Source organism: Oncorhynchus nerka, linkage group LG19 (genome assembly GCF_034236695.1).
Source record: "Oncorhynchus nerka isolate Pitt River linkage group LG19, Oner_Uvic_2.0, whole genome shotgun sequence".
In the NCBI taxonomy this organism is placed as follows: domain Eukaryota; kingdom Metazoa; phylum Chordata; class Actinopteri; order Salmoniformes; family Salmonidae; genus Oncorhynchus; species Oncorhynchus nerka.
Genome location: NC_088414.1, coordinates 45145612 through 45159424, shown reverse-complemented (window position 1 = coordinate 45159424; position 13813 = coordinate 45145612). Strand labels below are relative to the sequence as shown.

The 13813-nt window shown below is 46.0% G+C and overlaps 1 protein-coding gene across 1 annotated transcript in view; it reads right to left on the bottom strand.

The window, feature by feature from the left end:
* Positions 1-13813, bottom strand: part of tiam1a (TIAM Rac1 associated GEF 1a) — a 264051-nt gene that overhangs the window by 66657 nt on the left and 183581 nt on the right. Inside the window, 1 exon segment of the mRNA XM_065004978.1 lies at positions 8225-8352. Coding sequence (XP_064861050.1) covers positions 8225-8352 — 128 coding nt within the window.

Below are 13813 nucleotides of genomic sequence, written 5' to 3'. Positions count from 1 at the left end.
GGTGCCATAGGGCTCTGGTCTAAAGTAGTGCACTATATAGGGAATAGGGTGGCATAGGGCTCTGGTCTAAAGTAGTGCACTATATATAGGGAATAGGGTTCTATAGGGCTCTGGTCTAAAGTAGTGCACTATATAGGGAATAGGGTGCCATAGGGCTCTAGTCTAAAGTAGTGCACTATATAAAGTGTCATTTAGGACAGGCTACAGTCAGTCATCCCATCCAGTAATCATTACGATCACTTGCATCCCAGACCCGAACGAGATCCTAGGTTGTCATTAGTGTTCCTTAACGAGGTGGTTATACTTGTTAAGTGCTCTTATTACCCCCCGTCTGTTTTCTCTAGCTCCTCACAGGGTCATTTATCTCAGCTAAACAATCGGGATGTTCCTGGCTAATCAACCAATTAGGATGCAAGGATAATTAAACGGGGACACAATGAGAACGGGACACCTTCCCCCACCCCTCCTCCCCTATGTTAAAATAGAGGGGGTGGGGGGTGGGGGAGGGATTAGAGAAAGATTGCTGTCGTCTACAATCATTCATCAAAGACAGTCTGAGATAGAAGAGAGAGAGAGTCACTTGCTTTGGCAATGTTAACACATGTTTCCCATGCCAGTAAAGCCCCTTGAATTTAATTGAAAGACAGAGAGACAGAGGAGACAGAGAGACAGAGGAGACAGAGAGAGAGACAGAGGAGACAGAGAGAGACAGAGGAGAGAGACAGAGAGAGACAGAGAGAGACAGACAGAGAGAGACAGAGGAGACAGAGAGACAGAGAGAGACAGAGGAGACAGAGAGAGAGACAGACAGAGAGACAGAGAGAGAGAGACAGAGAGACAGAGAGAGGAGACAGAGAGAGACAGACAGAGAGACAGAGGAGACAGAGAGAGACACAGAGAGACAGAGGAGACAGAGAGACAGAGAGACAGAGGAGACAGAGAGACAGAGGAGACAGAGAGACAGACAGAGACAGACAGACAGAGAGACAGAGGAGACAGAGAGACAGAGGAGACAGAGAGAGACAGAGAGAGAGAGGAGACAGAGAGACAGAGAGAGACAGACAGAGAGAGACAGAGAGACAGAGGAGAGAGAGAGAGACAGAGAGAGAGAGAGACAGAGGATACAGAGAGAGAGAGACAGAGGAGACAGAGAGAGAGAGACAGAGGAGACAGAGAGAGACAGAGAGAGAGAGAGACAGAGGAGACAGAGAGAGAGAGACAGAGAGAGAGAGGAGACAGAGAGACAGAGAGAGACAGACAGAGAGAGAGACAGAGAGAGACAGAGAGACAGAGGAGAGAGAGAGAGACAGAGAGAGAGGATACAGAGAGAGAGAGACAGAGGAGACAGAGAGAGAGAGACAGAGGAGACAGAGAGAGACAGAGAGAGACAGAGAGAGAGAGAGACAGAGGAGACAGAGAGAGAGAGACAGAGACAGAGAGAGACAGAGGAGACAGACAGAGAGAGAGAGACAGAGAGAGAGACAGAGGAGACAGAGAGACAGAGGAGACAGAGGAGACAGAGACAGACAGAGAGAGAGAGAGATATATAGATGTGATGTGAGAAAATGTTATTTCGTAAAAACAATCAATCTCCAAATGTGCCGTACAGAGTCTCTATTTACTTGGGTAGAAAAGTCCAATAACAGCTTTAGGTAAGTGACTGCTTCATAAAGTGAGGAAGCTTCTGTGGTAGAGGTTATCTTTACCTTACTACAGGTCACGAGACTCGTGTTTATGAAGACACACAACGGGAGGGAGAGGAACAGATGGATGAGGTGGAGGGGGGGGAGAACATGAAGGGATAAGTGTGTGACAGGGATGCAGATGGCCAAAGAGGGAGAGAGAGAGACAAAATAGAAGAAAAGAAGAAGAGACAAAGAGAAAGAAGGCATTTTATTAAGACCAGGAACCTGGCAGGGTGAAGGAGATAGAGAGAGAGAAGACAGACAGGGTGAGGACAGACAGAGAGAGAGAGAGGACAGACAGGGGGAGAGAGAGGACAGACGGGGATACAGTACAGACAGACAGAGAGAGAGAGAGAGGACAGACAGGGGGAGGACAGACAGAGAGAGAGAGGACAGACAGGGTGAGGACAGACAGAGAGAGAGAGAGAGGACAGACAGGGGGAGACAGGACAGATGATAGAGAGAGAGAGGACAGCCAGGGGGAGACAGGACAGATGATAGAGAGAGAGAGAGAGGACAAACAGAGAGAGAGAGAGGACAGACAGGGGGAGGACAGACAGAGAGACAGACAGACAGACAGAGAGAGAGAGGACAGACAGAGAGAGAGAGAGGACAGACAGGGGGAGACAGGACAGATGATAGAGAGAGAGAGAGAGGACAAACAGAGAGAGAGAGAGGACAGACAGGGGGAGGACAGACAGAGAGACAGACAGACAGAGAGAGAGTGGACAGACAGAGAGAGAGAGAGGACAGACAGGGGGAGACAGGACAGATGATAGAGAGAGAGAGGACAGACAGGGGGAGGACAGACAGACAGACAGAGAGAGAGAGGACAAACAGAGAGAGAGAGAGAGGACAGACAGGGGGAGGACAGACAGAGAGCCAGACAGACAGACAGAGAGAGAGAGGACAGACAGAGAGAGAGAGAGGACAGACAGGGGGAGACAGGACAGATGATAGAGAGAGAGAGGACAGACAGGGGGAGGACAGACAGAGAGAGAGAGGACAGACAGAGAGAGAGAGAGGACAGACAGGGGGAGACAGGACAGATGATAGAGAGAGAGAGGACAGACAGGGGGAGGACAGACAGAGAGAGAGAGGACAAACAGGGGGAGGACAGACAGAGAGAGAGAGAGAGGACAGACAGAGGGAGAGGACAGACAGGGGAGAGAGAGGACAGACAGGGGAGAGAGAGGACAGACAGGGGAGAGAGAGGACAGACAGAGAGAGAGAGGACAGACAGAGAGAGAAAGGACAGACAGGGGGAGGACAGACAGAGAGAGAGAGGACAGACAGGGGAGAGAGAGGACAGACGGAGAGAGAGAGGACAGACGGAGAGAGAGAGGACAGACGGAGAGAGAGAGGACAGACAGAGAGAGAGAGGACAGACAGAGAGAGAGGACAGACAGAGAAAGAGAGGACAGACGGAGAGAGGCATTAGGTTACAGAGAGTCAAATAGAGACTTTAGGTTACAGAGAGTCAAATAGAGGCTTTAGGTTACAGAGAGTCAAATAGAGGCTTTAGGTTAGAGAGAGTCAAATAGAGGCTCTAGGTTACAGAGAGTCAAATAGAGGCTTTAGGTTACAGAGAGTCAAATAGAGGCTTTAGGTTACAGAGAATCAAATAGAGGCTTTAGGTTAGAGAGAGTCAAATAGAGGCTCTAGGTTACAGAGAGTCAAATAGAGGCTTTAGGTTACAGAGAGTCAAATAGAGGCTCTAGGTTAGAGAGAGTCAAATAGAGGCTCTAGGTTAGAGAGAGTCAAATAGAGGCTCTAGGTTCCAGACAACATAAGATATCTGGAATCCTGTACCGCCCAAATCTTTTGCCTACAAGCCAAAAAGCGCAGACAATTACAAATACAACCGAATCAAATATTTGCCCTAATCCTTAAGTCCACTGTCTTTCTGTTCATGTTTTCCATCTTATGCTTCCTCTGTTCGGCATCTTATTTTTCCTTCTTTTTTTCTCTCTCTCTCTCTCTCTCTCTCTTTTATTTTTCTTTGTCTCAGTGTTGCTGAATGAGCGAGAGAAGGGAAATCGTTGCCGTGGTAATGGACGTGACAGCCGTATCCAGGGACGACCGGATGGAGCACAGGCATCACCGCGGGGACCATGATCAGACCAGACATAATCTTAATTAGATAGTAATGCACGCACGTGCGCACACACACACACACACACACACACACGTCCACTCACTTGTCTGCAGATTGTCTTATCTAATTCTGTGTGATAAGACACACACACACACACACACACACACACACACACATCCACAGAGTCTTAGGAGTCTTTGGTAGAACAGTCCACTGTTTGGTTATCACGTGTTCCTGTTCCAGTATGTTCTGAATGGGGACTGTATTTTGGCCTTTACTACTACAGACCACAGAAATGGGGACTGTATTTTGGCCTTTACTACTACAGACCACAGAAATGGGGACTGTATTTTGGCCTTTACTACTACAGACCACAGAAATGGGGACTGTATTTTGGCCTTTACTACTACAGACCACAGAAATGGGGACTGTATTTTGGCCTTTACTACTACAGACCACAGAAATGGGGACTGTATTTTGGCCTTTACTACTACAGACCACAGAAATGGGGACTGTATTTTGGCCTTTACTACTACAGACCACAGAAATGTATTAAATAAGCAGTTATGAAATGGCAAAACTAAACAGTCCAAAAATAAACCATTAAGGAATAAAGGTTTTGAAATGTCTGTCCTATATCTAGGAGACATAAGAAAGCTCAAGAAATATTATTGTTTTTTTTTACATATTGTCACGTGTTCCCTCTCTGACCTCTAGGTCACCTTGTTATGGAGCACACCTGTCACCCTCGTTATGGAGCACACCTGTCACCCTCGTTATGCGTACACAGAGAGCATCAGCCTGGTTCGTCAGGTTTCTGCACCTCAGCGGAGGCGACCGGTCTGCTCCTGATCCCCGGGATCGTCCCTGTGGTTGGCGTCCTGCGGCTGGAGCCAAACGCCCCGGGGAGGGTGGTACTGTCACGTATGCTCTCTCTCCGGCGCTCTAGGTCCTCATGCTCTCACGCCTCGGCAGGATCGACAGGTTCGCAGAGGTGACCGCTCCGCTCCTGATCCCCGGGATCAGTCATCTTGGTCGGCGTCCTGCGGCTAGAGCCGTGCGTCAGGGAGGGGGGGGGAGGGGGGTACTGTCACGAGTTCTCCCTCTCCGGCCTCTGGCTCACCAGGCTGCTCGTTATGGAGCACACCTGTCACCATAGTTACGCGCATTATGACTCCGTCACCTCCTTGATTACCTGCCCTCTATATATGTCACTCCCTTTGGTTCCTTCCCCAGGCGTCATTGTTTCTGTTTCCTGTCTGTGCGTTGTTCGTGTTTAGTATTATGTTCCGTGTATTTATTAAACCTCCCTGAGCTTCTCGACTCTCAGTTCCACATCGTTAACACACATATTTAACCGGTGTTTCATTTGAGCCAGATCCTGACGAAACACGTCTCAGATTTGACCCAAGTACATCTTATGATTTATTAATTGTCACACTGTAAACCTTCTAGTAAAAGCCGACAACGTTAAGAATCAAGACGTTATCCTCGTTATTTCTAGAAAATCTGGCCATTAAGAAGTTCAGACTTGTGTAAACCACATGCAGCCTGGGTATACTGCAACGACATCTAAAATGCTTTGAATTAAATCAACACATTGGAGAACGCTGTCCATTTCACCACAATAGGTAGGCTACTTGACTGTGTTCCGGGACCTTCCGACCTCCCAATTTACAAATTAAGCACTGAATTTAACCCCTTATTTTTATTGGCACAAAACTACCGCCGTGTTTAAAAAAAAAAAAACGGTACCAAGTTACCGTCCTGACAAGTCCAGTGATACTTGGGGGTGTCATATAGCAACACAGAAAACACAATCATCTTCATGAGAATATCAACTTTCTAGACAGTTTGTCTGTTCGTGAAAACATCGCATCGGGAACGACGCTTGCAACTAATCCAACTGGAATGACTAACGTTAGCATCCTGCACGAGCTAGTTAATAGAAACGCGTTTTCAATCGTTGCAAGTTAGCTAGCAAACAAAATCAACGTCAGAAAATGGCCAATAGCATCGAGGCAGTGAAGGGACATATGTTGTTTATGTGAGAAGACCAAACACCGTTGTAGTTTGGCCACCTTCCACCGCAGATATGGAAGGCCGACTTAGGTGGACGAAGCCCACTCAAAAAAAGAAGAAGATATTTCTAGCTTAAACTGGCAGATTTAGTCAGGATTTTTCTTATTATGTTACTTATACTGAACAAAAATATCAACACATGTAAAGTGTTGGTCTCATGTTTCATGAGCTGAAATAGAAACATCTCAGAAATGTTCCATACGCACAAAAAGCTTATTTCTCAAAAAAATGTTGTTTACATCCCCTGTTAGTGAACATTTCTCCTTTACCAAGATAATCCTTCCACCTGACAGGTGAGGCATATCAAGAAGCTGATTTAAACAGCATGATCATTACACGGGTGCACCTTGTGCTGGGGTGAAATCCACATTACGGGCTAGTCTTATTTCCTAATGTTGTCTCGCCCTGACTTTAGTTATCTTTGTTTTCTTTATTATTTTGGTTAGGTCAGGGTGTGGCTGGTTTGTTTAGTTGTTGTATTGTCTAGGGGTTTTTGTATTGTCTAGGGGTTTTTGTAAGTCTAGGGGTTTTTGTATTGTCTCGGGGATTTCGTAAGTCTAGGGGTTTTTGTATTGTCTCGGGGATTTCGTAAGTCTAGGTATTTATATGTCTATGGTTGCCTAGATTGGTTCTCAATCAGAGGCAGCTGTTTATCGTTGTCTCTGATTGGGGACCATATTTAGGTAGCCATATTCCTTGGGTATTTTGTGGGTTCTTATTCTATGTTTAGTTGCCTGTCTGCGCTAGCCATATTAGCGTCACGGTTCGTTTTGTTGTTTTGTATAGTTTGTTCAGTCTTCTTTCTTTAAGACGAAGTATATACGCTTACCACGCTGCGCCTTGGTCATTATGACGACCGTGACAAATATGATCTGTAACGCTTTGAAATTGTTGCATGTTGCATTTATATTTTACTGTTCAGTGTAGATTGACAACAGGGTGCATCAATAGAATTTTAAGGACTTTAATTCATGCATTTCAGGAATCAATGTGTGTGTGTGTCTCCCCCCCCCCCACCCCCCCCCCGTTTGTCTCAGATTCTCCCATCAGCCACCCTGAGACAACCAATCAAACAACCTTTTCTCAAAAGGTCACCACTATCACACGAGACACACACTCAAAAGGGCTTCCAGGCGACACGCGCACACACAGCTGCATGTACATACGCACACACAGGTACACAAAGTACAGATACACATGACTCATGTTCCACTCTCTGGCACTTGAACAAAACCATAACCTAGCTTAGTGCTTTCTGTGGTGGTGGGGCAAGCCAGCAGAAAATACGGAGCATTGCGCCGTGATTGGCTCAGTGTTCTGTCACTCATGAGGACACTACGTCAACACCAAGTCTACGGGTAGAGCTAGAAAATTCTAGCCCCCTAGGGTGCTACCATAGAGTTACATTAGAAGTGCCATTCCAAAAAGGCTCAAGGTCATTGTTCACAGATAAAAATGTACAGTAGCTTTGATTGGACGGATCATGTCAACATCATACATTCAAAATCTGTTTTAAACGGTCATCCAACTCTGGAATTTTAAATCTGGCCTCTTTCTAGAGCTACGATATATAAATATTGTAAAAGCTTTCAATGTCTGCTTATATGCCCCTTTTATTTATCCTACAGTTCTGACTTGGTGTACTGGGAGAACACTGTAAGAACGGCCCATGTTCTGAATTCTGTCGCTGTACATTTCAAAAGTGCTGAACAAATAGTTATATTGACTACGTCTGTCCTAGCTCGCTCATTAATGTCTTAATGAAAATTACACATCGCCTCTTATCCGCTAGTCGTCCCTTTTTGCCATAGTTAGTACATCTCTATTGTCATTAGAAACCACATTTGTTTAAGCAAGTCAGCCATATCAGCTATGTTTTTAAAAAAAGGCAGTAAATGAGGCTGAATGTACTGTTTGGCTGTTGGGACTCTGCTGTTGGGACAGCTTTATGTAGGCCCTAACAGTTTTTGGGCACCGTTTGTCAACGTTATAGTGCAATTCATGTATTGTTTAGAGTTGTGTTGTGCATTGGCTTTGCAGGTATGCATCCCAATTTTTATTTTTTCTGCCCCACAAAGATTTACAGGCTAAAATCAACTCTGGCCTAAGGTACCACTATCAATATCACAGGTCGACCTGTGGCTGTGCTGCAGTGCTCCAAGTCATTTCAAAGACTAATTGGCTGGTTTTAATCATTCACCACCATTCGCAGCCAAAAAGGAGTGTTTTGGCTGCGGCGGGATGAGAGTCGCAGGTGGCGAGTGTTTATATGCACCCTTTATTTATACTACAGTTCTGACTTGGTGTACAGGGGAGAACACAAAAGGAGTGTGTGTAATGCTGAAGTCCCAACTCTTACCTTCTGTCCTGGCTCAGTGTAGTCCGCCTGGTTGTGTCCTGAATTCTCCAGATCCAGAACTGACTCATCCTCTAAAGTATCATCCGGACTGACCACCGTCAACCCTGATACCTCATCCAGAATGTCCTCTAAAGGGAGAGAGGGGGAGAGAGAGGCTATAACACTGGAGCATTCATTTCTCAATTCTCAACCCTGATACCTCATCCAGAATGTCCTCTAAAGGGAGAGAGGGGGAGAGAGAGGCTATAACACTGGAGCATTCATTTCTCAATTCTCAACCCTGATACCTCATCCAGAATGTCCTTTAAAGGGAGAGAGGGGGAGAGAGAGAAAGAGAGAATTTGTGGGGGAAAAAATAGTTGCAGTACGCTACAGGAGAAGAACACAACCCACAGCTCACAACTCTCAATCCACAGACAACCCACAGCTCACAACTCTCAACCCACAGACAACCCACAGCTCACAACTCTCAACCCACAGATAACCCACAGCTCACAACTCTCAATCCACAGATAACCCACAGCGCACAACTCTCAATCCACAGATAACCCACAGCTCACAACTCTCAACCCACAGATAACCCACAGCTCACAACTCTCAACCCACAGATAACCCACAGCTCACAACTCTCAATCCACAGATAACCCACGGCGCACAACTCTCAATCCACAGATAACCCACAGCTCACAACTCTCAACCCACAGATAACCCACAGCTCACAACTCTCAATCCACAGACAATCCACAGCTCACAACTCTCAATCCACAGATAACCCACAGCTCACAACTCTCAACCCACAGATAACCCACAGCTCACAACTCTCAATCCACAGACAACCCACAGCTCACAACTCTCAATCCACAGATAACCCACAACTCTCAACCCACAGCTCACAACTCTCAATCCACAGATAACCCACGGCGCACAACTCTCAACCCACAGATAACCCACAGCTCACAACTCTCAATCCACAGATAACCCACGGCGCACAACTCTCAACCCACAGATAACCCACAGCTCACAACTCTCATCCCACAGTGACACAAACACACAAGGCATTGGAGGCACAGTGTGAGCTGCGGTGCCCCTGGAGCAGTTTACGGGTTAAGTACTTTGCTCAAGGGCACAACGGGCAGGAGATGGTATTTAGGATGGAGCTAACAGAGCTGTGATTCGAACCAGCAACTCTCCGGTTGTTTATTACTTCTCCAGGCTACCTGCCACCCCAGACTATATAAGATAGTCAAACCTGGTCCTGGGGACCTGAAAGGTCCTAGCACTAACACGCTAACACGCCTGCTTAACACGCCTGCTTAACATGCCTGCTAAAGGCTTGTTGATTAGTGGTATCAGGTGTGTAGTGAACCCTTTGGGAACAAGATTGAGAAAACCCCATTCTACAGTCAGGTCTCTGCATTATGAAGGTATTACTGTGTCTGACCTTCTGTTAGAAACGGACAGTTATGATGATAACTACTGTTCCCTGAAGGAAGCGAACGAGGTATAACATACTATGGGGAGTCAACGACCAATCATATTTTTACCAGAAGAAAACTAAAACAAGCCCAACGGGCCAATGACTACAGAGCCCGCACTCGGAAGCCACCGCCTTCCTGGCTATAACACGGGAGCTCCCATTAATTTCTCAATTCAGTACCGCTCTTCAGCGAGCCCAAACCCCTTGGGGGCCAAAATATGTTATATCTTGTTCCCTCCTTCAGGCAGCAGTAGTTATATTCATAACTGTACGTTCCCTTTCAGTCGGTCACTCTGTAAAACATACTATGGACAGGTACTATCACGCCCCAAGCTGGCTCAGAGGGTACCAAACTAGGATGCCCACGGCAACACACACAGGTTCAACCAGCTCCAAAAAGGGTTGCATAAGCCCCCTTTTTCCCTAATACCCGAGAAGCCTGAACTGTCAAAGCCTGTCAACTGTCAAAGCCCCACATCGGGAACCAGAACCTGCTGCAACTTGGCTATACCGCCACTGCAGCTCAAGTCCTAGACCCAATGGTTCCAAGGACAATACTCACCTTGTGAACCTTAAATGTCAGAGCTCATACAAGGAACCGCAAGTACAAAACAACAGAACACCTGTCGTGACTTGGTAAAGTGTGCAAACGCGCTGCATGGCATCGACCAGAGTCGATGAACCACATCAGCCCAAGGCTAAAACCCCACAGGGGAACTGCGGTACCCCAGACAAAACGCAGTCCATAGATCCTACCGGTTCAAAAAAGGCTCACACAGTGACCCAAGGAATCGGAAAATGCCAGAACTCACACAAGGAACCACAAGTCCAAAACAACAGGTACCTGCTGTGAGTGTGATAATGCACGCTGCCTAATACCTGCTCCAGGAACTGGCCATAAGAACACTATGAGCCACACAGAGAGCAGTTACATCCAAGCAATAACTCACTGAAGCACAGATATCATCAGTCATCGTGCTTCTGAACAATGCCCAAAAAGCCACCACACCCCTAGTGGAGTGAGCATGCACACCGCTGGGTAACGCTATGCAACGACGGGCAACTCCACAATCCAAGGAGAAAGACACTGCTTAGAAAGAGTCCTACCCTGAGCTGGATTAGCAAAACGGGACCCCAAAAAAAGCTGGTCCAAAACCCCCTGATATCCTTGATCCTGTCCATGTACATGCGTAAAGCACTGGACACAGGCAATGCATCCTCCATTGTTCACTGGAAGAAAACGGGGGGACAAGACCCTGGTGTAGAGACGTTCATCCCTTCACGACACGACAAGATGGCTGCCATATAAAGCTTCAATATGGAAAAAGAAAGGCCCTGCTCAAAAATCTTTCAACATCAAAATGCTGCCAAAGAGCTCTGAAAAGGAGAAACTCCTTTAACTTCTCTAGGGTAGGCAGCATTTGGAATTTTGGATGAAAAGCGTGCCCAAATTATACTGCCTTCTACTCAGGCCCAGAATATAGGATATGCATGTAATTAGTGGATTTGGATAGAAAACGCTGATTTGGCAGGAAGTTTGATTTTTTTGTTTGTTGTAGTTTTCTATTCAATGCCATGACAGTATCCTTTGACTTATAACTCAAATTGCAGTTCCTATACCTTCCACCAGATGTCAACAGTCTTTAGAAATGGTTTCAGCCTTGTATTCTTATAAATGAGGGAGTAAGAGGAGTCTGAATGAGTGGACCCTGCCGTGTCTCAGAGCTTTTTGATGCGCGCGACCGAGATAGTGCATTTCTTGTTTACCTTTTATATTGATCACGTTATTGTCCGGTTGAAATATTATCGATTATTTAGGATAAAAACAACCTGACGATTGAATATAAACTTTGTTTGACATGTTTGTATGAACTTTACGGATACAATTTTGGATTTTTTGTCTGCCTGTTGTGACTGCGTTTGAGCCTGTGGATTACTGAAGAAAACGTGCGAACAAAACGTTTTCAGATATAAAGAGAGACTTTATTGAACAAAAGGAACATTTATTGAATAAATGAATTTCTTCTGAGTGCAATCATATGAAGATCATCAAAGGTAAGTTATTAATTTTTATCTCTATTTCTGACTTGTGTAACTCTTCTACTTGGTTGGTAACTGTTTGTAATGATTTGTCTGCTGGGCTATGTTCTCAAAATAATTGTAAGGTATGCTTTCGCCGTAAAGCATTTTATAAATCTGACACCACGGTTAGATTCACAAGAAGTTCATCTTTAAACCTATTTAAAATAGTTGTATCTTTTCTGAATTTTCATAATGAATATTTCTGTATTTGAATTTGGTGCTCTGCAATCTCACCCTAGAGAGGTTAACCGTGACACCAACCCCTCAAATGCACGCCACTTGTATGTATACAACCCCCTTCATCGAGACTCTACAATCACCGTCGTCATCACGTTCCAGGGTAATCCTTTAGCCGTCAAATTCAACCTTTCACGGTCCAAACCTACTGATCCTTTCAGTGGTCCAAACCTACTGATCCTTTCAGTGGTCCAAACCTACTGATCCTTTCAGTGGTCCAAACCTACTGATCCTTTCAGTGGTCCAAACCTACTGATCCTTTCACGGTCCAAACCTACAGATCCTTTCACGGTCCAAACCTACTGATCCTTTCACGGTCCAAACCTACTGATCCTTTCACGGTCCAAACCTACTGATCCTTTCACGGTCCAAACCTACTGATCCTTTCACGGTCCAAACCTACTGATCCTTTCACGGTCCAAACTTACTGATCCTTTCACGGGCCAAACCTACTGATCCTTTCAGGGTTCAAACCTACTGATCCTTTCACGGTCCAAACCTACTGATCCTTTCACGGTCCAAACCTACTGATCCTTTCACGGTCCAAACCTACTGATCCTTTCACGGTCCAAACCTACTGATCCTTTCAGAGGCCAAACTTACAGATCCTTTCAGAGGCCAAACCTACTGATCCTTTCACGGTCCAAACCTACTGATCCTTTCACGGTCCAAACCTACTGATCCTTTCAGAGGCCAAACCTACAGATCCTTTCACGGTCCAAACTTACTGATCCTTTCACGGTCCAAACCTACTGATCCTTTCACGGTCCAAACCTACTGATCCTTTCACGGTCCAAACCTACTGATCCTTTCACGGTCCAAACCTACTGATCCTTTCAGGGGCCAAACTTACAGATCATTTCACGGTCCAAACCTACTGATCCTTTCACGGTCCAAACCTACTGATCCTTTCACGGTCCAAACCTACTGATCCTTTCACGGTCCAAACCTACTGATCCTTTCACGGTCCAAACCTACTGATCCTTTCACGGTCCAAACCTACTGATCCTTTCACGGTCCAAACCTACTGATCCTTTCACGGTCCAAACTTACTGATCCTTTCACGGGCCAAACCTACTGATCCTTTCAGGGTTCAAACCTACTGATCCTTTCAGCGGTCCAAACCTACTGATCCTTTCAGAGGCCAAAACTACTGCTCCTTTCACGGTCCAAACCTACTGATCCTTTCACGGTCCAAACCTACTGATCCTTTCACGGTCCAAACCTACTGATCCTTTCACGGGCCAAACCTACTGATCCTTTCACGGTCCAAACGTACTGATCCTTTCACGGTCCAAACCTACTGATCCTTTCACGGTCCAAACCTACTGATCCTTTCAGCGGTCAAAACCTACAGATCCTTTCACGGTCCAAACCTACTGATCCTTTCAGGGGCCAAACCTACTGATCCTTTCAGGGGCCAAACCTACTGATCCTTTCAGAGGCCAAACCTACTGATCCTTTCACGGTCCAAACCTACTGATCCTTTCAGGGGCCAAACCTACTGATCCTTTCAGAGGCCAAACCTACTACTCCTTTCACATTGAACCTTTCACGGTCCAAACCTACTGATCCTTTCACGGTCCAAACCTACTGATCCTTTCAGGTCCAAACCTACTGATCCTTTCAGGCCAAACCTACTGATCCTTTCAGTCCAAACCTACTGGCCAAACCTACTGATCCTTTCAGAGGCCAAACCTACTGATCCTTTCAGGTCCAAACCTACTGATCCTTTCAGGGCCAAACCTACTGATCCTTTCAGAGGCCAAACCTACTGATCCTTTCAGAGGCCA